Source organism: Botrytis byssoidea, assembly GCF_014898295.1.
Source record: "Botrytis byssoidea strain MUCL 94 chromosome Unknown BBYS_008, whole genome shotgun sequence".
Lineage (NCBI taxonomy): Eukaryota > Fungi > Ascomycota > Leotiomycetes > Helotiales > Sclerotiniaceae > Botrytis > Botrytis byssoidea.
In genome coordinates, this window is record NW_024065849.1 from 1,499,961 (window position 1) to 1,527,047 (window position 27,087).

The following is a 27,087-nucleotide window of genomic DNA, read 5'->3' on the forward strand; positions in this document are numbered from 1 at the left end:
GGGGGTGAGAGAGAGTGGTGAAAGAAAAACAAAAAACCTCCGGGGACTTGCTTGAACTCATAAGGCTCACATCCATCTAATCGATGAACAGACCGCTATTCTACCCCATGGTATGTATGGACTGCAAGACTCGCATGCATTTCATGGCTTGGTTCGAGATCTTCTTATTTTCGTATGGTATGCGAGATGTACGGTATTGAAGATTGATTCCGAAAATCAACATCAATATGCTCACCGCACAAACATTGATGGAATGGACATAATGCTTGAAGTTATTGCGAGGTAACCAATATTTCAAGCCACCAAGATAATTGTCCAATTTGTAACAACGGCGGGCGATCTTTGCAATGGAAACTTCCACATCAGAACAGAGAGTCTACTAGGTGGGTCGATAGGTACTGATATTCATACGGCTGTTGTGTATCAGTCCATGTTTCTGTACCAGTACCAGTATCAGAATACAGAAACAGCAACCTTCCATGCAAACTTTCGACGTAGGAGAGGTGGAAAAGATGTTGAGCGTCAAACAGCTGCCGTATACTGATTTATATCCCGATGACACAGCACAGAACATTTTACCTACTCTACACACTGCTGTAGTAACCTCATTCCAAACCAACGCTGTGAAATCTATCTATATCTATGATGCATTTTCAACATTACTTTGACAGTTAATTATTACAAAAGTACTTGATATTCGATACCCACGTGCCATCCACGTGCTGCCCAGGTGAGTCTTCAATCCACCTTTATGACATAACAACATCGGTATTATTCTGGTAATATACCGGTGAAAAGTTCTTGAGGGGCCACGAGGGGTAGATGCAAGGCTGATGATAATTGGTGATAGCCTTGACTTCATATCCCTGCTAGTGTCAGGAGCTAAGCCCAATATCGAATCGGCTCTCCTCGGTTGTTCAGCACCAGAAAAAAAAAAGAGTAGTCCTATTTTCTGGAGAGAAATTCCTAAATTCTCAAAAACTTATCCAACGCTCTCAATCTTTTACATCCAAAAAGTCGTACGGTCAGGAATTACTCTTTGATACTGGACCTACAAACTGGCGAACTTGGATCACTAAAGCACTCCTCAATCTGCTTTGCAGCTTGTTGAAGGGCATTTCTTGAAGTCCTTGCGCGCAGATCTTAAAAAACCTCTTTTCAATATCTTACATCATAATGGCAGAATTAGTTTTCCCTCCCGTTGCCGCCCCAATCCTCAATGGCACAGATGAAGGACTCATCAGTCTGGAATTGAAGGATGGCACAATTTATCAAGGATATAGTTTTGGTGCGCAGAAGAGTGTCGCAGGAGAATTGGTCTTCCAGACAGGTATGGTGGGGTACCCAGAATCCATCACTGACCCTTCATACCGAGGACAAATTTTGGTCATTACGTTCCCTTTGGTGGGTAATTATGGTGTACCATCTCGAGAAACCATGGATGAACTCCTCAAGGATCTGCCAGCACATTTCGAAGCATCTCAAATCCACATTGCAGGTTTGATTTGCGCTTCGTACGCAGGCGAAGAGTTTTCTCATTTCCTCGCAACCTCCTCCTTGGGAACATGGTTGAAAGAGCAAGGTGTTCCAGCAATCTATGGTGTTGATACCAGAGCTTTAACCAAGAGAATACGAGAAGAAGGTAGTATGCTTGGACGAATGTTGTTGCAAAAGAATATCCCTGCCAAGGGAAACGACAACATCTCTGCTTTATCCACAAAGGATTGGAGATCATCATTCGAAGCAATTGACTGGGTGGATCCCAATGCCAAGAACCTTGTCGCAGATGGTAAGTTCCTACTTTGCTATAGCCCGAATGAAGGGCTAACATAATGCCTTAGTATCAATTCGCGAGCCAAAATTATACAAACCTGATCCTTCGAATGCTTTGAAACATCCCTCTGGTAGACCTATACGTGTGTTGTGTTTGGATGTTGGTTTGAAATATAACCAATTGCGTTGTCTTGTAAAGCGTGGTGTGGAAGTTCTCGTCTGCCCATGGGATTACGATTTCCCTGCTCTCGCCGGCAAGGATTATGATGGTCTATTCATCTCCAACGGTCCTGGTGATCCAGCCATGATGGACAAAACTGTCAAGCACATTCAATCTGCCTTGAAGGAGAACCGAACCCCAATTTTCGGTATCTGTCTTGGACATCAACTTCTCGCCAGAGCTGCTGGAGCTCAGACCGAAAAGATGAAGTTCGGTAACCGTGGACATAACATTCCATGTACAAACATGTTGACTGGAAAATGTCACATCACATCCCAAAATCACGGTTTCGCTGTCCAAACTAGTTCCTTGCCTTCAGAATGGGAGGAACTTTTCGTCAATGCCAACGATGGAAGTAACGAGGGTATTAGACATGTCAACAGACCATACTTCAGTGTTCAATTCCATCCAGAAAGTACTCCTGGACCAAGGGATACTGAATTCCTCTTTGATGTCTTTATCAACACTATCCAAAAGACTCTCGACGATGAGAAACTCCTCTCCGCACCAGTTGTCTTCCCCGGTGGTGAGAAGGTTGAGAATGAGAAGCTTACACCTAAGGTCAACGTCAAGAAAGTCCTTGTCTTGGGTAGTGGTGGTCTCAGTATTGGTCAAGCAGGTGAATTCGATTACTCTGGAAGTCAGGCTATTAAGGCTCTCAAGGAGGAAGGAATCTATACGATCTTGATCAATCCTAACATCGCTACAATTCAAACTTCTAAGGGATTGGCTGATAAGGTGTATTTCCTTCCTGTCACTGCTGATTTTGTTCGCAAAGTCATCAAACACGAGAAGCCTGATGCAATTTACGTCACATTTGGTGGTCAAACTGCTTTGTCTGTCGGTATTCAACTCAAGGATGAATTTGAAGAACTTGGAGTTCGCGTGCTCGGTACTCCAATCTCCACTGTCATCACTACTGAAGATCGTGAGTTGTTCGCGCGTAGCATGGAGTCGATCGGTGAGAAATGCGCCAAGTCCGCTTCAGCGAACAACGTCGACGAAGCTATGCACGTCGTGAAAGATATTGGCTTCCCAGTTATCGTTCGTGCCGCATATGCTTTAGGAGGTCTTGGAAGTGGTTTTGCAGACAATGAGCAAGAATTACTTGAACTTTGCAACAAAGCATTCGCCGCTAGTCCTCAAGTTTTGATCGAGCGAAGTATGAAGGGATGGAAGGAAATTGAATACGAGGTTGTCCGTGATTGTCGTGACAACTGTATCACAGTTTGTAACATGGAGAACTTCGATCCTTTGGGTATTCACACTGGAGACTCAATTGTCGTTGCTCCTTCCCAAACATTATCCGATGAGGATTACAACATGTTGAGAACCACAGCTGTTAACGTTATTCGCCATCTCGGAGTTGTTGGAGAATGTAATATTCAATACGCACTCAACCCTGACTCTAAGGAATACTGCATTATCGAGGTTAACGCTAGATTGTCCAGATCTTCAGCCCTCGCATCCAAGGCTACTGGATATCCATTGGCTTTCATCGCCGCAAAACTCGGTCTCAACATTCCCCTCAACGAGATCAAGAACTCAGTCACTCAACAGACCTGTGCTTGTTTCGAGCCTTCTTTGGATTACGTCGTTGTTAAGATGCCACGTTGGGATTTGAAGAAATTCACTCGTGTTTCCACACAACTTGGTTCATCGATGAAGAGTGTCGGTGAAGTTATGAGTATCGGAAGAACTTTTGAAGAGGCTATTCAAAAAGCAATTCGTGCAATCGACTTCCATAACCTGGGTTTCAGTGCAACAAAGGCTTTAATGTCAATTGATGATGAACTTCAAACACCTTCCGATCAACGTCTCTTTGCCATTGCTAACGCTATGCAATCTGGTTACTCTGTTAACAAGATTTGGGAAATGACAAAGATTGACAAATGGTTCTTGAACAAGCTCAAGGGATTGAATGACTTCAGCAAGCACATGTCAACCTTCAACACTAGCACCATCTCATATGATCAAATCAGACAAGCCAAGCAACTTGGATTCTGTGATAGGCAATTGGCCAAATTCTGGGATTCTACCGAGCTCGCTGTTAGATTGTTGAGGACTGAAGCTGGCATTGTTCCAGTCGTAAAGCAAATCGATACCGTTGCTGCTGAGTTCGAGGCTCACACCAATTATCTCTACATGACTTACAATGGATCTGAGAGCGATATCTCTTTCAATGATCACGGTGTCATGGTTCTCGGTTCAGGAGTTTACAGAATTGGTTCTTCTGTCGAATTCGATTGGTGTTCCGTTCGTGCCATTAGAACTCTTCGTGAATCTGGTTTCAAGACTGTCATGGTCAACTACAACCCTGAGACCGTCAGTACTGATTATGATGAAGCCGATAGATTGTACTTTGAGAACATCAACCTCGAAACCATTCTCGATATTTATGAGTTGGAGTCTTCAAGTGGTGTCCTCATTGCTATGGGAGGTCAAACCCCAAACAACATTGCTCTTCCACTTCATCGACAAAACGTTAAGATTCTTGGAACATCACCAGAAATGATTGATACTGCCGAGAATCGTTTCAAGTTCTCTCGTATGCTTGATGGTATTCATGTTGATCAACCAACATGGAAAGAGTTGACTAGTTTCGAAGATGCTAAGACATTCTGTAACAAGGTCTCTTATCCAGTGCTTGTTAGACCTTCATATGTACTTTCAGGTGCAGCTATGAACACTGTCTACTCCGAACCAGATCTTGAGGCTTATCTTGCACAAGCTGTCGAGGTTTCGAGAGATCATCCAGTCGTTATCACCAAGTATATCGAAAATGCAAAAGAAATTGAGATGGACGCTGTTGCAAAGGATGGTGTCATGGTTGGTCACTTTATCTCTGAGCATGTTGAAAATGCCGGTGTACATTCCGGTGATGCTACTTTAATCTTGCCACCTCAGGATCTCGACCCAACAACTATCAAGAGAATTGAAGAAGCTACCCGCTTGATCGGTAAAGCTCTTAACATCACTGGTCCTTACAACATTCAATTTATCGCCAAGGACAATGATATCAAGGTCATCGAATGTAACGTTCGTGCATCTAGATCAACTCCATTCGTTTCAAAGGTCATGGGCGTTGATCTTATTGAAATGGCTACTAAAGCTATCATGGGTGTACCATTCATGCCATACCCACCTACCGAATTACCTGCAGGCTGTGTTGGTGTTAAAGTACCTCAATTCAGTTTCTCTCGACTTTCTGGTGCTGATCCAGTTCTTGGTGTTGAGATGGCTTCTACTGGAGAAGTCGCTTGTTTCGGTCGTGATAAGTATGAGGCTTACATCAAAGCATTGATCTCTACTGGATTCAAGCTACCAAAGCAAAACATTCTTCTTTCTATTGGTTCATACAAGGATAAGAAGGAAATGCTTCCATCTGTTGTCAAGCTTCAAAAGATGGGTTACAAACTCTTCGCTACAGCTGGTACCGCAGATTTCTTGCAAGAACATGATGTTCCAGTTCAATATCTCGAAATTCTCGGAAAGGGTGAGGATGACCAAAAATCCGAATACTCTTTGACTCAACATCTTGCCAATAACATGATTGATCTTTACATCAATCTTCCTTCCAGCAACAGATATAGAAGACCTGCCAATTATATGAGTAAGGGTTACCAAACTAGACGTATGGCTGTCGATTATCAAACACCTTTGGTTACCAATGTCAAGAACGCCAAGATCCTTATCGAAGCCATCGCAAGACATTACGATATGGAAGTTAGCGGATTTGATGCTCAAACCAGTCACAGAACTGTTGTTCTTCCTGGTCTTATCAACATTGCATCTTTCGTTCCTGGCATCACCACTCCTGGCAGCCATGATTTCCAAACTGTTACCAAAGCATCAATTGCATCTGGTTTCAGTATGGTTCGTGTTATGCCTCTTGGTCTTGATGGAGCAGTCACTGATGCTAGAGCATTGAAGGTAGCTCAAATCAACAGCAAACTTGGTTCATCTTGCGATTACAACTTCTCTGTTGCCGCAACTTCTTCTAACGCCGATCAAATTAGTCAAGTCACCGGTGAAGTCGGTTCTCTCTTCATTCCATTCAATCACTTGTCCGATAATATCAGCAAGGTAGCCGCTGTTACTGCTCATTTTGAATCTTGGCCATCTTTCAAGCCAATTATCACTGACGCAAAGATGACGGATCTTGCATCAATCCTTCTTCTTGCAAGTCTCCATAGCAGAAAGATTCACATCACCAATGTCACCACCAAGGATGATATTGGATTGATTGATTTGGCTAAGCAAAAGGGCCTTCAAGTTACTTGTGATGTTTCAGTCTACGCTCTTTTCTTCAGCCAAGATGATTACCCTGAAGCTTCCTTCCTCCCAACTGCAAAGGACCAAGCAGCATTATGGGAACATATGAACATCATTGATGTCTTTTCCATTGGTAGCTTGCCATATCAGCTTGCAACTCTTGCAAAGGCAGAGGCAGATGCTGCTGTTGGTATTGCTGACACTTTGCCTCTATTGTTCTCAGCCGTTGCAGATGGTAGACTCACAGTTGATGATATCAAGGCTCGTCTCCATGATAATCCAAAGGAGATTTTCGAAATTCACGATCAAGTCGGAGCTTCTGTAGAGATTGAGATTGATAGACCACATACTGTTAAGCCAGGAGCGGTTTGGTCACCACTTGTTGGAAAGGTCACAAGAGGTGCTGTTCAAAGAGTCATCTTCCAAGATAAGACTGCTTGTCTAGATGGTTTACCAACTCAAGATGCTATTGATGGTAAAGATATGTCATCTCACCTTATTGATTTGCACACCACAGTACCACAATCACCGCTTGTCAAGGCTAATCTTGGATCCCCAACTATGGGACCAAGACCTGATAGCTCTCATGGACTGAGAAAGTTCTCTTCATTCGCCGGTGCATCATCTTCAGCTATGAGACCTGCAACTCGTTCAAGGTTCTTGGATGGTGCTGCCAATCAAGCACCACAATTTGGTTCCATCGCTGAAGATTTGGGTGCTCCACTTTACCCTCAACCAACTATCTCGCCATCGCTACAAACCCTCCTTGGTCAATCACCATTCAAAAATCAACACGTTCTTTCAGTTAATCAATTCTCCCGTCAAGATCTTCATTTACTTTTCTCTGTTGCTCAAGAAATGAGATTGGGTGTTCAACGTGAAGGTGTTCTTTCCATCCTCAAGGGACGTCTTCTTTGCACAATGTTCTATGAACCATCTACTCGTACATCTGCATCATTTGATGCTGCTATGCAAAGATTGGGAGGACGAACAGTTGCAATTGCTACTTCTCATTCTTCTACTGTCAAGGGTGAATCTCTTGCAGATACCATCCGTACTCTTGGTTGTTATGGAGATGCTATTGTCCTTCGTCACCCTGAAGAGAGCAGTGCTGCAACTGCTGCCAAGTTCTCACCAGTTCCGATCATCAATGGAGGCAATGGAAGCAAAGAACACCCAACTCAAGCATTCTTGGATTTATTCACAATCAGAGAAGAATTGGGTACTGTTGGTGGTCTCACCATTACCTTCACTGGTGATCTTAGATACGGTCGTACCGTTCACTCTCTCGTCAAGCTTCTTCAACATTATGATGTTCACATCCAGCTTGTCTCCCCACAAGCTTTATCCCTTCCACAAGAAATCTTGGCACTTATCAAATCCAAGCCTGGTCAATTACTTTCAGTTTCAACTGAGTTGACCCCCGAGATTCTTGCTAGATCCGATGTTCTTTATTGTACTCGTGTACAAAAGGAACGATTTGCCGATTTGGAAGAGTATGAAAGATTGAAGGATAGTTTCATCATTGACAATAAGACATTGAGAAATGCAAAGAGTTCAATGATTGTTATGCATCCATTACCAAGAAATGCTGAGATTGAAGAGGAAGTGGATTTCGATCAAAGAGCTGCATACTTTAGACAGGTACGTCGTCAATTTTCCCCAATTATATCATCCTTACTAATTATTTCACAGATGAGATATGGCCTTTACTGTCGCATGGCATTGTTGGCTTTGGTATTAGCCCCATAGATTTGGTTTTGTATAATCATTTCTTTTGATCAAGATCATGGGCATGGCGTTGTATTTATGGAAGGAGGAAAAGTCGATTTTTTATTATTGTTATATGATTATGAGTAAATGCATTAGATATGAGTAGACACTCTTTTATGATTGTAGAAATGGTTTCGATTGATAAATTTGATATATATTTAATTGGAGTGATGGGTATATGTATGTATGTGTATATTCATACATATGTATATATGGTTATGTATTATTTGGGTTGGGTTATGTATGTGTATGTATGTATGGGTTGGCGTATAGTGTATATGTATATGTATATGTAGGTATATAGTTTTAGGTAGATTAATGTTATAATTATTTGTACATCTATCTCACTTTGACTCTTCTTGTTTCCTTCGTTCTGTGCTTTATTTCGGTATGCCTAGGTAGGTAGATGCATCAATTCTCAAGGAGTGACAATGATGATTGACGGTATTCATACTAAACTCTCTCTGTTCCATCAGGGAATCAACATCAAAATCATCGAAGGGCTTAAAAGCGAATCAGATAATGGCATATTGGTTATCAATGATCATGACAATGATAGTGTACACAAGTGAAAAGGTACTATTGAAAATAGTATTAGGGCTACACATAGGTAGCTGGGTGTAAGGATTTTCGGTACCGACGAGGACGTTCTAGATACCTGCGAGATTCACGAAAAGACTTTCATGACGTTTCTCTTGAGACACTCTTCGATGTCTCAATGCGAGTATGGCAATCCGATGGCCTCTCATACTCGAACTTGTTGAAATATGGATAGCAATGTGGGTATACAATTTATTTCGTACATGGCGAGGTAGCATTGCAGGTAAAAACCTTTGCGATATCTTCGCAATGCATTCGCTCAATCACCAATCACCAATCAAAATTGCAAAGTTCTCCTTCACTTCGCTATAGGATATACAACAACGCGAATCAATCTCCACAGCTTCTTTTCCACCTTGATTGACCTACCTGATTTGCACAGAGATCATATAGGATGGTGGACTGACGTCGTATTGCACGCCAAGGTTAGCACATATGTCGGTAGATAGGAAGGTTACAGCGTGTGGGAACGCCCAAAGTCTTCTTTGAGATACCAAGATAGGTAGGCTGGGTGGCATTGCTAATTCACACTGTTTTAGGTGCGAAATATGCCCAGACGGGACGGTCCGAATACTTTACTATGCCATGAGATTATGAGTTTTGTGAGTCTAACATCATTATCTTCTTGATAGTTTGTGATTTCTTCACCTGCTTATGGAAGATGCTCCAGACTGCTTGGAATAGCACACCATGATGAACACAAATGACTAACGCACATACATACCATACATATAAACGGTGGGACATTAGAGATTTATGGGCGATTTGTAAGGATTACAAAGAACTAGAAATAATGAAATGAACTAGAGCGACTGAGCGGAGAAGATATACCATGTTTGGAAGTCCGCCTACTCTTAACTTACTCCAATGGACTGAATGTTCTAGGAAATTAATTGATTAGATTTCATCTGCGAGTAGTAACTACCGTATTGGAGATTTCTGTCTATCAATCAACAGCAGTGTCATAGTGGTTTCCCGTCCACTACTGTATCCACTTCAATACCTCGGAAAAAGTATTTTGCACCCTACCTCAACACCACACCATGCACCTCCAAACACCCATACCAACATCTATATCCACGACATGACCGCAATCAATATGATATCCTCAATTAGATCACCGACACCACGATATTTATAAGAGAATATATAAAGTAGCCATACAAGTCAAACCAGAACCCCAGAACTATTCCCCCATACCCCAACATTTGTTTCTCTCCACAAACCCCAACTTTCGGTCAGAATCTCTACAATGAAAACCTAAAAGGTTAAAATATCGTGGAGCATCTGGAGAAAATTGACAAACAGACCCGCGCGGATTGCAAATAAACAAGGGGCCGCGCAACCGTCCACTCGTTCCAACGCCTTCCACTTATTCGTAGCCAACTACATTCTACGTGTTGGTCAAGTGTGGAGAGTCCAAGTCCCCACAATGCTCTCATCCGGAGTCAAGACCGTGAATAGACCACGAATCCCTCGTGTTACCTATCTCATTTCATCTTAGTATGCAAGGCATACACGGGGCATTGGTTACTAACTTTGTTACATTATTTCATTACCTAGGTATCATATGGTGCTGCTTTGACAAATCTCGGGGATTTGCTTATCTTTGTGATTCTGGTGACAAGTTCCATGATGTTGAATGGTTTTGGTAATGGAATGGATATTCGGCACCATGATTGGGATGACCAACAGGGGGAAGGTACCTTGGAAGCGGCATGAGATTTTAGAGCAAGGTCCCTAACGCCCTTCACTAGAGAAGATGTGGAGAATGGGGTGGATTCGCTGAATATGGGGAAGATTTTCTCCTATATTTTAAACATGTATCCTCGATTCGAGTTGAAGTATTTGTGCTCATACACTCATTCTTTTCTTTCTTCCGTTACGAGTTCCTTTATTTAAGCATCTTGAAGTCTTGGATGGGTGGTTTTGCAGTATCAAATCTCTTTTGATCTCTCAAAATACTAAAGTTGATTTAACGTTGGTTTGTGTACCATTTGATATCAAACTTTCAGATCAACTTGTCTTGAACGAAACGATACAATGGCAATCACAGCAGGCGCTATTGAGCGTAAAGATTCAAACCCCAGTGGTGAATTCTCTGAAACCATCGACCATGCAGCAACTCACGCAACTTATATTGAAGCAAATGAGTTATCTGAAGAGCATAGACAATATCTTCTTGCACGACATGGAACTCTTGATTTAGATCCTTTACCTGGACCTAGTGAGGCTGATCCCTATAATTGGACCAACTCAAAGGTATCTATCCAACCCATCTAATCAATTCCCCTAGACTTAGCTAACAAGAAGTATAGAAAGTTACAAATCTTGTACTTGTTGCACTCCATGCATGTATGTCAACATTTACAGCAGCAGCCATTATTCCAGCCTACGAAAGTATCGCAGAAGAACTAGGTGTATCACTTCAACAAGCTTCATATCTTACCTCACTTCAAATTGCCATCTTAGGAGGAGCTCCCCTACTATGGAAACCTCTATCCAATACTTTCGGACGAAGACCCCTATTTCTCATATCACTTCTTATTAGTTTGGTTGGAAACATAGGATGTGCTAAATCTCCCACCTATGCCACTATGGCACTTTGTCGTGCCATTGTTGCATTCTTCATTTGTCCCGCTGGAGCAATTGGCAGTGCCGTGGTCACAGAATCATTCTTCAAGAAAGATCGAGCTCGTTATATGGGAATCTGGACACTTATGGTTACGATCGGAGTTCCATTTTCTCCCTTCGTCATGGGCTTTGTCGCCAATCACGTAGGATGGAGATGGATTTATTGGATCTTGGCAATCATGAACGGAGTCCAATTTATCGCATATGTTTTCTTGGGTCCAGAAACTAGATATCTTCGTCATGGAGTCCAACATCCTAAATCTTCTTTCAAAGAAGAGTACCTCACTTTTCATCGAATCGACCCTTCACCACTTCGTGTCTACGATTTCGTTCATCCTCTCACTCTCTTCGCGAAGCCATGTATTGTCATCCCAGCAGTTGCATACGCCATGACCTTCCTCTTCGGATCAGTCCTCATTACCGTCGAACTCCCCCAACTTTTTGCCCAAAAATTCGGTTTCAACGCCCAACAACTCGGCTACCAATTTCTCGCTCTCATCATCGGATCCGTCATTGGTGAGCAACTAGGAGGCAATCTCTCGGATTCCTGGATGAATCGCAAGGCTCGCAAGACGGGTATCCAGCCCGCTCCCGAACATCGTTTATGGTTAAGTTACGCTGGATTCGTCCTCACCATTGTCGGAGCCGTGGTCTTCCTCGTCCGCACAGAACAGGCAAAGGAAATGCATTGGAATATCACACCCGTGATCGGCATCGCCATTGCAGGCGTGGGAAATCAAATCGTCACGACGGTTTTGATTACTTATGCGGTGGATTCGCATCTTGAGGAATCGGCGAGTATCGGAGTGTTCATCACGTTTGTGAGACAGATTTGGGGATTTATTGGTCCTTTTTGGTATGTTTGCTCTTCCCTTTTCCTCTTGATTTTCTTTGGGGGAATATCGCATCTAATAGAATATTAGGTTCCCATCCATGTTCACCAATCTTGGGCTCTCGAAAAGCGCAGCGGTGGCAGCGGCTCTGCTTATCGGAGTCAGTATCATACCCACGTTCATCGTGCAATTGATGGGGAAGCGATGGAGACCATCGCGTCCTGCGGATTTGGCAGGAAGAGTGGCGGATCGGGAACGAGGCGTCATGGTTGCGGATGCGAATGAGAGTGTGGGTGGGAGTGGCAATGGAGAGATGAAATAAATGATTAATGATTTGTATATTTATGGTGTTTTTTTATGAGTCGAATAAATGAATCCATAAATGGAATGGTTTATTCGAGATGGGGAGCTTTGCTGAAATTGCATGGGTGGATATTCTGGTACAAATCTGCTGAAATGCATATGTGTAGGTGTGTATATGTATAGAGAACTGTCGGTGATGAGGTATAAGGATATAGTGAAGTGTAATGTAATGTAATGAAATGAGTATAAATATTCTAGATATGAATATCAACGTCAACATCAATACCAGCATTGATATTTACCCCGCTCCCCCAACGTTCCCAACGTTCCCAAAGATCTCAGCCTAGACCTCCCTACCTCCTCTCTTTACCTCGTTAGTTCTTCACTTCTTTACTCCGATCCTTAATACTCTATTCCTTGATACTTCAATTCTAGAAATCTCTCATCTATCCTTATAAACACCACACAAGTAATCTTACAATAATCAAATCATCCATGGATAAGTGAATATCAGATTAGTCTCTATAATCTCTTTAGTCTTTATAATTCATATAACATAGTTTAACACCGAGTGGCCTATATCATTAAGTGGCCCACTTTTATTTCAATTTACATCTTTCTCTTTTAATATGCATTTTATCAATAACTCATAATGAATTCAAATAATCAAAAAGCTTGTATACTCCTTATTATTAAAGCTATTTATAAAGATAAAAAACTAAGTATTCAAAAAGCTGCTATATTCTATAATATCTCTTATATAACTTTTTAATATAAAATAAAAGATTTATCTTTTTATACAAAAACTTGAGCTAATAATTATAAGATTATAGAATTAGAAAAAGAAATGATTATTCAATATATATTTGATATAGATTTAAAAGGATTTTTATTTAAATTAAAGAATATAGAAAATATAGCGAATTATATTCTTGAATTAAGGGATACAAAATATATTGGAAAGCTTTAAGTATATTGACTTATAAAATATTAAATTAAATTAAAAATATATTTTAATTATATTTATAATTTTCAAAGAATTCTTTATAAAGATTTTAAACTTATTGAAAAATGATTTTGATTGATTATAAATATATGAGTGAAATATAGTATTTTGAATAATAATTTCTATAATTTCAATAAAACCGGCTTGTATAATAAGAATTATATAGATAGCAATAATTATTATTACTATTGAGAGATATGATCGAAATAAATTAATATATTAGATAATCGAGAATGGATTATCGATAATATATGAAAATATGGAGGATAAAAACTATTTCTTTATTTCTAATAATTCAAAAACAAATTTATATTTTTTCATTAATATATTGAAATTAATCTTTTTTTAGAAATAAAATTATTAATTTATATTTTAATACATAAATAATAATAAAATAGATTTAGAATAATTAAAACAGTTTTATAAATATACTAAAAATCAAAGAGAAAGTAAATATTGAATATTAATACTAATGGATATAAAAATCAACAATCAATAGTTTTTTCAAGTATATTATAAAGAGAATATTATATATTTAAATTTATTATTATATTCAAATTATTTAAGTCAGCCATTAATATTAGTTGTTTTGATAATCTAAAATAGTTTATATAATATTCAAATTAATGAATTTATTAAAATACATATTAATTATATTTTAAAAATTAAATTCTTTATAATTTTTAAAATTATATATTAAGAATTAATTATCTTTCAAAATATAAAAATAGAATTTCGAAAAACAAATTTAATTCTATTTAATTCTAAAATTATATTCTCAAAATTAGATATTTGAATTCATATATTTATTTCTTCTTTTTTTAATTTAAATTAATAAATCTCTTAAACCCCTTATAATCTAATTAAAGCTTTTTTTCAATTAATATTAATTAAATTTCAAATAATTTATTATTAATCAAACTCTTTTATATTTATATTCAAAATTATATTAGTTTTAATTAAAAATATAAAAAGATTAGCTTATAAAAATATACTTTTAAATATAAAGAATTATATATTTCAAATAATAAATAAAATATTAAATAAATATTGATATACAAAAAAAACTTAATTATATTAAAAAGGAATATTTACTAAATAAAAGACTTTTAATATATTATTTTAATAAAAGATTGATATTTAGATTTAATATAATAAATATCAAAAAAAAAAGGAATTCTAATAGGAAAGTATTTTTTAATTAATATTATAGTAAATATAAAAAAATAAAATATAATATAAAAATCTATCAAAATAATATAATAGATTCTAGATTATTAGATTCTTAATAGTTTTAATTAATTGATTTAATTATTATTAAATAATATGAGTTTGAAAGTGTAAATTGAGGTGAAAGTGGGCCACTCGGTGATATGGGCCACTCGGTGTTAAACTACGTTAGTGATTTCCTATTCATCTTCATTCATCCATTTTATTCAATTCATCCATCCATATTTCTTTCATTCATTCCTCTATTCCCATATTCGTCCGTTCTATTCCATTCCTCTCGATCTTCTTTCTCATCTTCTTTTCCAAACTCTCCTCTTCACTCATCTTCCTCCACCTCCCCCCAAAACTCCGCAAACCTCTTCCTCGCAATCCCCACACAATCAACCCCATAAACCATCTTCCGCACCTCCCTATCCGCCCACTTATCCGGAACCCTCTTTCCCCTCCCCTCCCTCAAATCCCTAAACAACCCATCCCTCTCCTCCTTCAACTTTCCCTCCCCAAGATGCCGACTCCTTGCGCTCGGCGCGGCTTTCTCCGCTCTCTCCTTTCTAATCCTCTCATACACTCTCAACGCTCTATTCACACCCTCCCTCGATCCATCCTCCAACAATCCCAAACACAACGCCACCACCGCTCATCCTCCACCGTCTGCGCAGCCCTGCGCTAATTGCGGAAGCGTAGAATGACACGCATCACCCACGTCGGTAAGGGAGCATGCAGACGCAATTTCCATTCGCAGAATTCAGCATCCGGGACGAGTTTCAACAAGCGACGGACTCTGGGGTTGAAATCTTCAAGCCTTTGAGCATGGTGTTTCGGATTCTTTGGTGGTATAGGTTTTCGAGGGGGAAATGGCGGGATTGATATCCGGTTGGGTGGTGGAGATGTTGTAGATGCGTTTGCAGGAGATGGGGTAGGCAATTATGTGGCGATGATCGCCGATCTAGCGGGAGACGCCGGAGGTGTCGATTAATCTGGGGATGGTGAGTGGATGATGGGAAAAGAAGGATGGCTTTGGGGATCAGATTGATGTGAAGGTTACAGGAAATGAGATGAGAAAAAGATGACAGAAGGGGAAGACGACAATCATACTTCGTATGACATCCAGACATCCCAGCCAACCAACTCTCCCAATTCAACAGATAGAATGAAAATGATCAGAATAGTCCAAAGAGAAGATAAAGTACACGAAGCAAAAAATAAACTTACTCCAAAAAATCGAGATCATCCTCCATCTGTTCCCTCGTAAGTAAAATTCTATAAGCCGCCTGTTCCGAATCCACCACCTCCGCATCTACCCCCCAATCCCTCAACATCATCTCCCTCATCCTCGATTTAATCCCACCACAGGCCAAAAAAACATCACAATCCACTCTTTCCATCTCTGCTCCTCTCGACGAAATCGTAAACGAAGGTTTCGAGGATAAATCACGTACTTCGTCAACACTAGTTCCACAGTGAAATTTCAAATCCGGATATTTCTTACATTTATTATACAGACCCTGAGTAGGAGAAGACCGATGGCCAACCATATGCGGATCCCCATATTCTTCTCGAATACAACCTGATTCCATCGAACCGAACCTAATTCTTCATCCGAGGACCCCCCTACAATTTCCTCTCATTAGTAAGTAAACTCCCAATCCATCCCAGACTAAAACAAACAAACAAACATCCCAAGATCACTTCACTTCTAATACTCGTCCTCTCCGATTCCCCCGCTTCTCTTTCAATATCTTTCTCAACCCTCAATCTATCCAAGATCCTCGACATATTAGCAGCGAGTTAAATTCCCGCCCCAAAAACCCCAGATCAGAAACTGTTTTAAAGACCTCTACTCTACATGTTTAAATCCTTCTTTCTTCAAAGCCAAGGCTGATGTCAAGCCTGCCATTCCTGTAATCCATAAGCGAACGAGAATTGATCGAGAGATAGATAATATACATACCTGCACCTATAACACAAATCTTTAGATTTTGCTTCGGGTCATCCATCTTTACATTATTTGTAGAGTTACCCAGTGAAATCATCCCCAAATTCCGCTTTTGAATATCCAAGTCTTCGACTCTCAGCAGGTAGACAATCAAAGACCCTTCAAGATTTCATCAAACGAGTAAACGAGTCACAAAGCCCTCAAAAATGATACCTATCACTCCGTACCAAAATCTACAAAACAATCCTCAAAAAGAGAAACTTCAATATCTCAATATCTCAACATCTCACTACACCAATCAACAAACAACGCACAACATCCGCAAACCCATCCAGACAAACACGCTGATATCATCTTCATCCAAGCAATTCATCTCCCACTCCCCCATCCCGAAAGGTTTCCAACACCCAAGATCGTCTGATCTGATAATACCTACCTACCTACCTAGTACGCAGTACGTACACCCCATCCAACTTCCCCGCCGAATAATCAAGATGCATTTATCTATCCAGAATGTAAGATTACAATATATAAGGCTGATACCATTCACCTTCCCCTTCCCCTTCCCCTTCCCTTCTTCTCCCTCTCCCTCTCCCTCAAACAACAAACAGCAACCAACACCAGTACAGTAAACATACATTTCCAAGTCGCCGTGTCATTGTCAAAAGAGGGGAACTCCGAATCTGGCAACGCATAAAGTAAGTAACCAACCTTAAGAGATACTCTCGATACTCATACAAATAAATTCAAAGCAAAGAGTCTGAGCGCTCAATCAATGATGACAGGTCAGACAAAAATGGGAATGAATGATGTAGATTCCTCATGGAGTAGAATGAAGGAAGGTGTTATGATTTGTGGAGAAGGAGGGGTAATGATATCACGGGATCAGAACTTTTTTGCTAATATATCATCATTATTTCTGTTGTCAAGTCAGATAATATTCCTTCAATGAGGGGCACTAAATAAGCGAGTGGAGCACTAATACACTTTGGGCTTAGAAAACTGCCGTGTGGTTACCCTTGCCGCGTCATGACAATTCTTCATTATTCAAGTGTGGGGATTCAATTGAATGTGTTTAATCTTCCAACTTTTGTAGAAGGTAGATAGGTAGATGTTGAACAGCAAATGGTGTTCATGATGGCTGTGACGAGGTTTATGATCGATGTAAAGCAACAGTATGCTTTGCTTTTTTGAGATCGACAATGATAAATGCTACTCTGCATATATAACTCATTACGCTGACTGAAACTCGAAGTGGCAATTTACACCAACGTTTGGTTGAAAACTAACCTCCCATTTAAAACCCATTTTGCATTAATCGCAGGTCCGATTGATACCATTAGGCCCTGCTCCACATATCCATAAATCATAAATCATAAATACCCATACTCATATCCTAAACTCAATGACAAAGTGTATTCCATTGATCCAAAATATCCTCCATATCGAATGCAATGCCCCATTGTGAACATAAGCATTTAAATAACTTCTGCATAGAATTGAGTTCATAAAGAAGATTCTTCGTTGTCCCCATTGCTCTGAAAAATGAGTTTTCCCCTCGAAGATATAACTCTGTCTCTGATTGACTTGTGTATCCTGGTTGGATTGAAGAATTTACAGCTTCATTGGTCGCTAAAACAGCTTGCCAGTCCACAATATTTGGTACATTGACTGCACCCTGACCAGCTAGTGAGAATACACAATAGACTGTTGCTGAAGCAAATAAAGAACTTGGGATATGTATGACATGTGCTCTACCTCTTGGTAGTTGTTCTACAATCTCTTGGATTGCAATCGCGTGTAAGAGAGCTTTTCGTGCTTCTTCCGTACTGGCCCAACTTATCAAATCTTGTTCTGGTTTCATGATATTCTTTCCACCACAAACATGTTGAACGATACCATAACGAGAACAGATAGATCTGCAAAGTAGTGATGAATCTTTACAGGCGTCTAGGCAAATGGTATGCCACCTTAGTAGAAGTTCAAGTCGTTCAGAATGTGAAAGATTTGGGCTGATTGATATAGCTTCAAAAGAGTGACTCAAAGCTTTTCGTAATTCGAGTTTTGTAGGTACACCAACTGTAGAAAGATCATCGGAATCGCAATCTGAGACCAAGGATTGAAGGCCTTCTAGAATGACTCGAAGAGAAAATGCCGAGAATGCATGAAAACTAGTAAGAGGTTGACTAGTTGGGGAAAATAATGATCGAATAATACTTCGGAAAGAATATTGCAAAGGTTCTTGAGATCTCATGTGGTTTAGCCATTCATTGGCAGTTGTAGCCTCGAATGCTGTTTCGCTACTTGGTAAACCCAATTGATTAGCAGCATGTCGAACTGATGGTGTTTCCCCAGACATTCGTGATATTAAACCATCCAGTACATAATGGCCCAACAACGCACGTTGTTGAATTTCTTTGGCGGCCCACACTTTCCAAGCTCTATTCTTTTCTTCGTCAGTAGAATTTTGATTTGGTAGGTTACTCCTTGAGTATGGTTCACTATCAGATATTGCGCATTGTCTTGCCCAAAAGAATCCAAGAGCATGAAATGCTTGACTTGTGGTACGAATAACTCGATTTCTCGAAAGAGCGCCGTAAATCTGAGCAAGTAGAGCAGTCACAACTAATTGTACTCCTTGGCAACTATCGTAAGGACCTTGGTGAGTGATTAATGTTTCCCAAGATGTCGCAACTGCCACATGAGCAAGCCTCCATAAAGCTTCACCTTTCGCAACTGAATCTTTGGGTCCAAGATATAACGAACCGATAGCCATAGCATTGAGAAGTAACGGTTGAGTACATTCTCGAAAGACGAATGTTGATCGATGTAATACTAGAAATGTGGGTATGAATCTTACAAAGAACATATGTAAACATTCATCCAGGAAAACTGATGTAAGAGATGTAGCTTCAACAGCAGCCGTAACAGTTGATGACTATATGTTATAATGAGTAAGGAATTTACTCAAGAAGTCATGAGAACTTACCAAACTAGTGACCATCTCACTAACATTATGTACCGCTTGATGACTTTCTCCCACCGGAATTGAACCAATTGAACCCTTCTCCTGGAATGGACCCGGTATACCAAAACTTCCATTATTTATACGTGACCGAGTTGTGATAGGTACTGGTAGCATTCCAATTGGCATTTGCCAAGAATTCGTTGGATCGGAAGACATCAAAGTTTCGAATAAATCTTCCGAATCTGGCCATATTAATTCAAAATCGAGATCTGCGGTAGAAGATGGTGTATTTCCAATGATGGAATGACCAGTACCTCTATCCTCCATATTTCCTTGTTGTGTTCTTGGCGTTTCAACCTGTAAGTTTGTATCTATCGCAGGTAACATATTCGTCGGTATGCTCGATTGCGCAACTAAACTCGAAGGTGGTGAAGGATAATTGGAATAATTGCTCTCTCTTCGAGTATGTAACCTTTCATGACGAGCAAGGGAATCTTGTCTTGCAAATGGTCTTCTGCATTCTTTGCATACGAAAGGTCGAGATCCAGTATCTTTTCACATCATTTATATTAGCTTGCGATTTCTGTTGCGGAGGAGTGAATTTAATTCCACAGGGATTTCTTCTTACGACTTCTTTCGTGTCTCTGTAATTAATGATTAGTGAGTATGAGATACACATCTGGATGATATTGTATTGCTAACCCTTAAATGTTCGCCTTTGGAAAAACTCTTTTGACAAAATCTACAATCCATGCCAGTGTATTTTCTCTGCGTGGGTGCGGAAGTAGGAGTGGTGGTGGTAGTGGCTGTTGTCGTTGATTGCCTTGGAGATTCCATGATGATTGATTGACTGCACGATTGAGGTATCGCGGTATTGGCTTTGACTTGCCTCACTTGAATCGTGAGATTATCTACCGCATACTTTTCTATCGCGATAAGATGATTGATATGTAAAGAAGGTAGGTAGTATTCAATTGTTCTCCCAAGGACGGTAGGTGATACAGCATCAATTAAAAAAAACAGGTACCAACGACGTAAGCCTTCTGGGGTATATGGGGTATATCTACCACCTTGTATACTCAAAGAATTCGAAAATGCACATTGCCTGTAGAGAATCCCCGCATCAATTCTCGGCACCGACGAGAAAAATACAGGGCAGGGGGCAGTAGTATCAATGATCGCTTCGCATTGACCCTGGTGACCATTTTGAGCTACTAGATACATATAGACAAGACTTGCCCATTCGTCCGTAAGGGCTCCAGATTGATTGTGTTGTATATCAGTATTTCTTGATTCATAATGATCCCAATTCACATTTGAATATATGCTCCTATTGAAAATAGACTACAGAATCTCAAGGAATATGGAACACTCGAAATCCAAACACGATTATATCCAGTTTATGAACGACTCGCATTTTGTCATTCCGTCTACCAGTAAATAATTCACAGACTAAAGAAACGCCTCAAGAATCCCATGCTGCCACACTGAGTAAGAGTTCATTCTATCCGTCCCCGAGTAAACCCTTCTCTCTCCTTCCCGACATTTACCGAATACAGCTACTCAATTCAATGTCGTCCTTGTTGATCAACCCACTCTTGGACATCTGCTTCAAAGTCTGCATTGTACAACCAGCTCAACTCAAATGGTTCTCTCTTCTGATCTGCCGAGTTTCCTGGTAACCGTCTCAAATCAATTTGTTGATTCAATTCCAAAACCTTTCCAACCCTCTTTTGTCGATATTCTTGCCAGAAAGAAAGTGCTTTTTGGGTATCTCCCTTGTCCGACTTTGCAAGTAGCAATGCAAAGATATAAACATCTTCAAATGCTTGGTTGATACCTTGCCCTGCAGAAGGAGGAATTGCATGAGCTGCATCACCAAGAATAACCACACGTCGATTCTCAGATACCCAGTTATCGAGTTTAGGAACGATGTAGAAGGGCCAAACATTAATCTTGTCATGAGAAATCTTGGAAACAGCGTTGTGAACGATCTCTGGAAATAGATCGTTGTTGCTTTGCAAGAATTTAACACTTTCTTCCTTATTGTTTGAGAGATCATTCCATCCGGCTCTATCTTTCTCCTCAATGCGTAATTGTTTTCCAATCAATACTTCAGATCCATCTTCTTGCTGAGGAGCAATCACAAATGCCCCCTTTGGAGACATTATAGTGACAGGGATATGATATCCTTCCGGAAGTTGTAATTGAGATGTTGGTACAGCTGCTGTGATTCCAACCATTCCAGTGAACTTGGTCTCCAAATCAGGATAGAGATAACGACGAACAGTAGAGTGAATACCATCAGCTCCAATGAGAAGAGGTGCAGTACCAGTTGTACCATCAGCAAATTCCCATTCAACTTGTTTGTCGGTTTCCGACGTGATGTGTGAGAATTTCTTGCCAAAAGTAATGGGGATATCTTGTTCCTTGAACATTTCAAGTAACTCAGTGATAAGGATGTTTCTGTAGATCCGAAGAGCTGGGAAGCCATATTTCTCTTCCGAACCAAATTCCTGAATCTCTACCAATTTTCCATCTCCAGCGGTACGATACTCAAGGTTGTCAAAATTGTAACCCTTATGACGAAGTCTATCATAGACATTGAGAGCTTTCAAGATTTTGAGAGCGTTGGGAGAAAGCATGACAGCACCTCCAATATTCAAAGGCGCGGGACGACTTTCGTAAACTCGACATTTTATATTGTTTTGATGAAGGGCAAGAGCGAGAGTTAGACCAGATAATCCTGATCCGATGATGGCGACCTCTCTAGAGGATGGTGTAGACATTTTGCTTGACGGGATGCAAAGGATATTGATAAAGTTATTTAAATTCGATACGTAGTGCTTGAAGTGTTTGATGTTTTTGATTTTTGAATGGAAGCTGTGTGGACAATATTTTATCTCTGGAATGAAGGATATCCACTTGATATATATCATCTCCCAATCTGTTGGTGATCCATCGGCTCATATTGTGACCATTCAATGGTATGATGTTCGCTCCGAATTATGCACCAACAGATTAAACCCTCGTGTAAGAATTACATCCTGCATTTCCGCTGGTTCCTGCATCATCGTGTGAGATTTTGGACTTTCGGATCCGAACCGGACTAGTTGTGCGACAGTGAGCATCTCGGCTTGTTGGTTGGTCAATTTCGTAAATCTAATCCCCGGTGTCTTATATCCGCCCGGCATTTTTGTTGCGCACAAATCCACCGGTCTATTTGCTTTCCGCATTTAAGAGTATATTCTTAACGCCGGTTTGTTTGCTTATAATTTTTTCTCTGTAATGTACCTGAATAGGACATTTGAATCTACTGGGTTATTTCATATAACTTCCCAAGGTTGTTTTCTTGTAAATGAGAGATTCTTGATTATCTTTGGTACACTGGATACTTAGAATTCTTCACAAACACCAAGCCATCTATGATTTCCAAGCTTTATATCCAACGGGGCAAAAACCATGTCACCACTACTAGATCTCAGACGAAAACTATTTCGATGCAATTAGTTATCATGCAAAGATAGCTACTCAGATATAAGGGTAAAAGAAAAGACTTTACGACTCTTGCGCTTTTACGAAACAGAGAGTTGGAGGACAAAATCAACTACCCTCACCTCTCCAGATGAGTATCAGAAACGAGACAGACCATCGAAGAGCGTCCCATCTGATATTGACTCGTGAAACTGTGCTTACGATCGGAATGATATTGAAAGTCTTCTCAAGTCTGGCAAACACAACTAAATTCTCCCTATGAGATTTTTCAACATACCAGTATCAAATTGCGTATACCGGAAGATCAAGATACTATCTCCAAGTTGAGCGGAGTGAAGAACAAGCACAAGCTATGGGAAATATAAGGATATCTTCAAGAGTGTGTGAGATGAAGTTACCTTTTCATTTTAGTTGATCTTTATAATGCCAAATCGTCCGTCCGGGGATGAGGTGAGATTATCTCACCCCTTGATCGAGCAGACCAAAGCACGAGCAAAGCAAGATAGAGATCCACGGGTTAGTTAGGATAAACTACAATTTCGTAAAACAGAGGAGAATCAAGGGACTACACGATATATGACAGTTCGGGTTGCAGTTCAACAACTGATCGCTTTTTAATTTATCTTTAGCACTCCGGAAACGCAAATGATTGGAAGACTCGATTGGATAAGATGATTCAACTTCTTCAGGAACCATTTGTTCTAAACATTGTTGTACTCCATTTCGAAGACGTCGCTTCCTAGTTGCACCGCACTTCACCCGGTATCTCACGAGGAATGCGAAAAGGTCCCGGGAGAAAGTGACACCGCTGATTACTCAACATGAGATGTTGTAAGATGGCGTGTAGAAATTTCGAAAATCGACTTCACTAATTTATTTTAAATAGAGACTATTTCTTGATAATTGGGCACTCATCTCGATATCTTCCTTCGTTCACTTCTAGTAACGTCTGCCTGTACACAATTACCCCTTACCTTCTTAACCCACAACCAATCAGAATGTCCCACAAACCAACACTCGTCTTCGTTCCCGGAGCATGGCACCGTGCCGAAATCTGGGAGAAAGTAACTGCACTCCTAAAAGACCAACACTACAGATGTATCCCCATAGAACTCCCCTCCACAGCCGGCGATGCCACGATAGGTTTTGATGATGACATCACAGCAGTACGAAATACTATATTGTCAGAAACCAAACAAGGTCGCGATGTGATACTAGTTGTGCATTCGTACGGCGGCGCAGTCGGTCAAAGTGCAGTCAAAGGACTCACCCGTCGCCATCCCGATGATCTCGTATCTACGGATGAGAAACCAACTGGTCATGTTGTAGGTCTCGTGATGATGGCTTGTGGGTTTGCGCAGACGGGGTTAAGTTTCATCGATGCGATTGGGGGAACACCTCCGCCATTTTGGAGATTCAATGATAGTGGGTTTGCGCTGTTGGAACTTCCTGCGAGAGAATCGTTTTATCATGATCTTCCTGAAGAGGAAGGTGAATATTGGGTGAGCAGGTTGAAGAAACAATCGCAGAAGGTTTTGAAAGAGGGTGGGGAATGGGCGTATGCGGGTTGGATGGATGTGCCGGTTTGGTATTTGACTACGATGGATGATAAGACGTTTCCGGTTGAGGTGCAAGGAATGTTTGTTAAGATGGCGAAGGATGCAGGAGCCGATCTTACGGTTAAAGAGGTTGTGAGTAGTCATTCGCCGATGTTGAGTAGACCGAAAGAGACGGTAAAATTTATCGTGGAAGCGGCTGTTTCACTGGCTCATTGATTTGGCTCGGTAGGCTATTGCTCTGATTGGAAATCATGAGAAAAAATGTAATAATCTAGTAAAAGAATCTCAACTTTGCCCACGACCAATGCTTCAACTCTTGCATGGTTCTTAATCGCCTCAATGCGCCATAAATAGTGCCATGATTCTAGTGCACGTCACTACTAAATAGCCTCGCACATTCAAAATATACCAAAACCTTTAGTAATGAACGGTCAAGTTGTGCAACAAAACCGAAACCGCTTGCGGGAAATCTGTCTGTAGGAGAATCACGTGCGGCATGTATTTTAGGGTATCACTTTGTCAGTAGTCCCAGCACTAAGAAGGATCTAAACTTACACAACAACGAGAAATATTATAAAAAAGCAATGACATAAAAATTTGGAAGAAGCCATACTTCATACGTTGAAACCGAACTACCACAAGAAAAATTCCCGATCATACACGAAACTTCATATCACAATTTATCCCATTCAAACTTCTTGATCATACCTCACAAACCAACCTCGAATAAACTACCTACTATTCATCATGTCTAGAACTCCTACACGAGTAATGGTGATTTCCAACACTCACGAACATTGCCTCAATGGAGCGAACATGCCCGAGGTAGATATTCTCCTTCATACGGGCGATTTGACCAATTTCGGTGAATTGGAGGCCTTGAAAGAGTCCGTCAAGATGATGGGTACTATCGAGGCCGAGTTAAAATTGGTTATTGCCGGGAATCATGAAATATCACTTGGTGCGCAAAACCGAGTAGAGAACATGTCTGACGAAGAGTATTCCGAATATCATCATTCCGCCATCGAAATCATGACAGGTCAATTGGCGAAAGATGCTGGTGTTGTCTATCTTAAGGAAGGTACTCATACATTCTCACTTAAGAATGGTGCTAAATTCACAGTATACGCCTCACCCTACACTTGCGGATCTATGGGCTTCCAATACCAGATAAATGAAGACCGTTTTAATGACGCAACCCAAGTCGCTCCAGGCCAAATTTCAATTGCCACCAATCCTATTCCTGAAGGTGTTGATATCGTCATGACTCACGGTCCTCCGCATACGATTCTGGACCAGGTTTATGGCTCTTATAAAGGCTGTCGTAATCTTCTCCGGGCTGTAAGCCGTGTTCGACCACTTATGCATTGCCTCGGACACATCCACGAAGGAAACGGTGCGAATCTTGTAACCTGAAAGCCAGATGGTAGCGTAAAGGATCCATCATCAGCTACACCGATGGAGACAGAACAAGTTAATGAGTATCCATATACAAATGAGTGGCCAATCCAATCTGGAAAACAAACACTTATGGTAAATGCGGCGATCATGATGAACACTGCAAAGGGAATGCGTCCAAATTACAAGCCCTTCGTGGTATCACTCAATCTTCCTTGCGATCGTTGATGTTATATCCAGTCTCTTCTTTGTTTCTTTATTTTGATGACTTTCGATAGGATTGGAAAATTGCTAGTCCGGCGTTCGTGGAAATGTGTTATGGAATTTCGAAGTTGTTGATGGCGTATATAGCAAATCTTACCTACCTTTATATTTATTCAATCGCATTTTCAACTCTAACCCTCTTGATGTTTGCACGTAATGTTTTCGTTTACAAAACCGCATAATTGTATGGGCTGCCCGCACCGGTAGCAAGTGATAGACACAAGTAGCTTCGACATACAATGCCATAATCCTCCAAGTCGTTCCCATTGTCTCCTTGCGCCTCTGTTTGATCCGGAGCCCTCTTTAGGGGAAACGCATGCGACCTTCAATCTCAATCGGCGTTTTGCGCACGTATAGTGTTTGAATCGAAATGTGTTGTTGACTCTGCGAGCTTGTTTGAAGCGCAGAAGCTATGGAGCCAGTACCAAATTCGAACCTCTTGGATTGTAGTAGGCATTGTAGTCTTAGATATGCAGCATGTTGTATTCTGGGTGTAATGAAACCTGTCGGGATTCGAGGCCTGGTGTTGGATTCGAAATTCGATCAAAAAATATAGCTTCCTTCGAACGCATGTCTCTTCACCATTTTTCAGAGCAGGATATGTATGGGTCGAATGCGCGTGTCTGTTTTCTCTTGAAGGAAAACACGAATTCCTACAATCCGATCTTCACCAATGTAAAACATGTTCCTTCTCAGTTCCATGATCACTTCAAGAATGCTCGTTGGTTGAGGTTTCGGTTTGCCAATAGTATACTAAACAACAAGATTAGAATCGGATGGACAGCAAGATTGTGCTTTATAACGTAAACAAAATTTATAC

General features: G+C 40.5%; 9 protein-coding genes across 9 annotated transcripts; 4 read left to right on the forward strand and 5 right to left on the reverse strand.

Annotated features, from left to right (window-relative positions):
- The first annotated feature begins 985 nt into the window (after nucleotides 1-985).
- Nucleotides 986-8,377, forward strand: EAE97_005080 (uncharacterized protein). Its single transcript, XM_038875592.1, has 3 exons — nucleotides 986-1,789; nucleotides 1,842-7,912; nucleotides 7,964-8,377. The coding sequence occupies exons 1-3, from the start codon at nucleotides 1,177-1,179 to the stop codon at nucleotides 8,018-8,020; spliced, it is 6,741 nt and encodes a 2,246-aa protein (XP_038733949.1). The 5' UTR covers nucleotides 986-1,176; the 3' UTR covers nucleotides 8,021-8,377.
- A 2,307-nt stretch (nucleotides 8,378-10,684) lies between these two features.
- EAE97_005081 (uncharacterized protein) lies at nucleotides 10,685-12,430 on the forward strand (the record flags this gene model as incomplete). The annotated part of the gene is made up of 3 exons (XM_038875593.1): nucleotides 10,685-10,903; nucleotides 10,960-12,131; nucleotides 12,199-12,430. 3 exons carry the CDS (start codon nucleotides 10,685-10,687, stop codon nucleotides 12,428-12,430), a joined length of 1,623 nt encoding a protein of 540 aa, XP_038733950.1.
- Nucleotides 12,431-14,963: 2,533 nt separating this feature from the next.
- Nucleotides 14,964-15,383, reverse strand: EAE97_005082 (uncharacterized protein; the record flags this gene model as incomplete). Its single annotated transcript, XM_038875594.1, is given in 2 exon segments — nucleotides 14,964-15,283; nucleotides 15,296-15,383. The coding sequence occupies 2 exon segments, from the start codon at nucleotides 15,381-15,383 to the stop codon at nucleotides 14,964-14,966; spliced, it is 408 nt and encodes a 135-aa protein (XP_038733951.1).
- Nucleotides 15,384-15,443: 60 nt separating this feature from the next.
- EAE97_005083 (uncharacterized protein) lies at nucleotides 15,444-16,224 on the reverse strand (the record flags this gene model as incomplete). The annotated part of the gene is given in 3 exon segments (XM_038875595.1): nucleotides 15,444-15,593; nucleotides 15,606-15,624; nucleotides 15,860-16,224. 3 exon segments carry the CDS (start codon nucleotides 16,222-16,224, stop codon nucleotides 15,444-15,446), a joined length of 534 nt encoding a protein of 177 aa, XP_038733952.1.
- A 260-nt stretch (nucleotides 16,225-16,484) lies between these two features.
- EAE97_005084 (uncharacterized protein) lies at nucleotides 16,485-17,721 on the reverse strand. The gene is made up of 2 exons (XM_038875596.1): nucleotides 16,599-17,721; nucleotides 16,485-16,546 (listed from the first exon to the last, which is right to left on the reverse strand). Exon 1 carries the CDS (start codon nucleotides 17,221-17,223, stop codon nucleotides 17,020-17,022), a length of 204 nt encoding a protein of 67 aa, XP_038733953.1. The 5' UTR covers nucleotides 17,224-17,721; the 3' UTR covers nucleotides 16,485-16,546; nucleotides 16,599-17,019.
- Nucleotides 17,722-17,985: 264 nt separating this feature from the next.
- EAE97_005085 (uncharacterized protein) lies at nucleotides 17,986-20,388 on the reverse strand (the record flags this gene model as incomplete). Its single annotated transcript, XM_038875597.1, has 4 exons — nucleotides 17,986-19,521; nucleotides 19,573-20,102; nucleotides 20,180-20,195; nucleotides 20,254-20,388. 4 exons carry the CDS (start codon nucleotides 20,386-20,388, stop codon nucleotides 17,986-17,988), a joined length of 2,217 nt encoding a protein of 738 aa, XP_038733954.1.
- A 731-nt stretch (nucleotides 20,389-21,119) lies between these two features.
- EAE97_005086 (uncharacterized protein) lies at nucleotides 21,120-22,340 on the reverse strand (the record flags this gene model as incomplete). The annotated part of the gene is made up of 1 exon (XM_038875598.1): nucleotides 21,120-22,340. The coding sequence occupies one exon, from the start codon at nucleotides 22,338-22,340 to the stop codon at nucleotides 21,120-21,122; it is 1,221 nt and encodes a 406-aa protein (XP_038733955.1).
- Nucleotides 22,341-24,044: 1,704 nt separating this feature from the next.
- Nucleotides 24,045-24,821, forward strand: EAE97_005087 (uncharacterized protein; the record flags this gene model as incomplete). The annotated part of the gene is made up of 1 exon (XM_038875599.1): nucleotides 24,045-24,821. One exon carries the CDS (start codon nucleotides 24,045-24,047, stop codon nucleotides 24,819-24,821), a length of 777 nt encoding a protein of 258 aa, XP_038733956.1.
- A 531-nt stretch (nucleotides 24,822-25,352) lies between these two features.
- EAE97_005088 (uncharacterized protein) lies at nucleotides 25,353-26,231 on the forward strand (the record flags this gene model as incomplete). Its single annotated transcript, XM_038875600.1, has 2 exons — nucleotides 25,353-25,946; nucleotides 26,025-26,231. The coding sequence occupies 2 exons, from the start codon at nucleotides 25,353-25,355 to the stop codon at nucleotides 26,229-26,231; spliced, it is 801 nt and encodes a 266-aa protein (XP_038733957.1).
- Between the last annotated feature and the right edge of the window lie 856 nt (nucleotides 26,232-27,087).

Bases quoted from the DNA above. Each gene is read 5' to 3' on its own strand.
- EAE97_005080 (XM_038875592.1), top strand. From the start codon at position 1,177: ATGGCAGAATTAGTTTTCCCTCCCGTTGCCGCCCCAATCCTCAATGGC. The intron at 1,790-1,841 runs GTAAGTTCCTAC...ATAATGCCTTAG, and splicing joins CAAGAACCTTGTCGCAGATG to TATCAATTCGCGAGCCAAAA. The intron at 7,913-7,963 runs GTACGTCGTCAA...ATTATTTCACAG, and splicing joins GAGCTGCATACTTTAGACAG to ATGAGATATGGCCTTTACTG.
- EAE97_005084 (XM_038875596.1), bottom strand. From the start codon at position 17,223: ATGTATGTTTACTGTACTGGTGTTGGTTGCTGTTTGTTGTTTGAGGGA.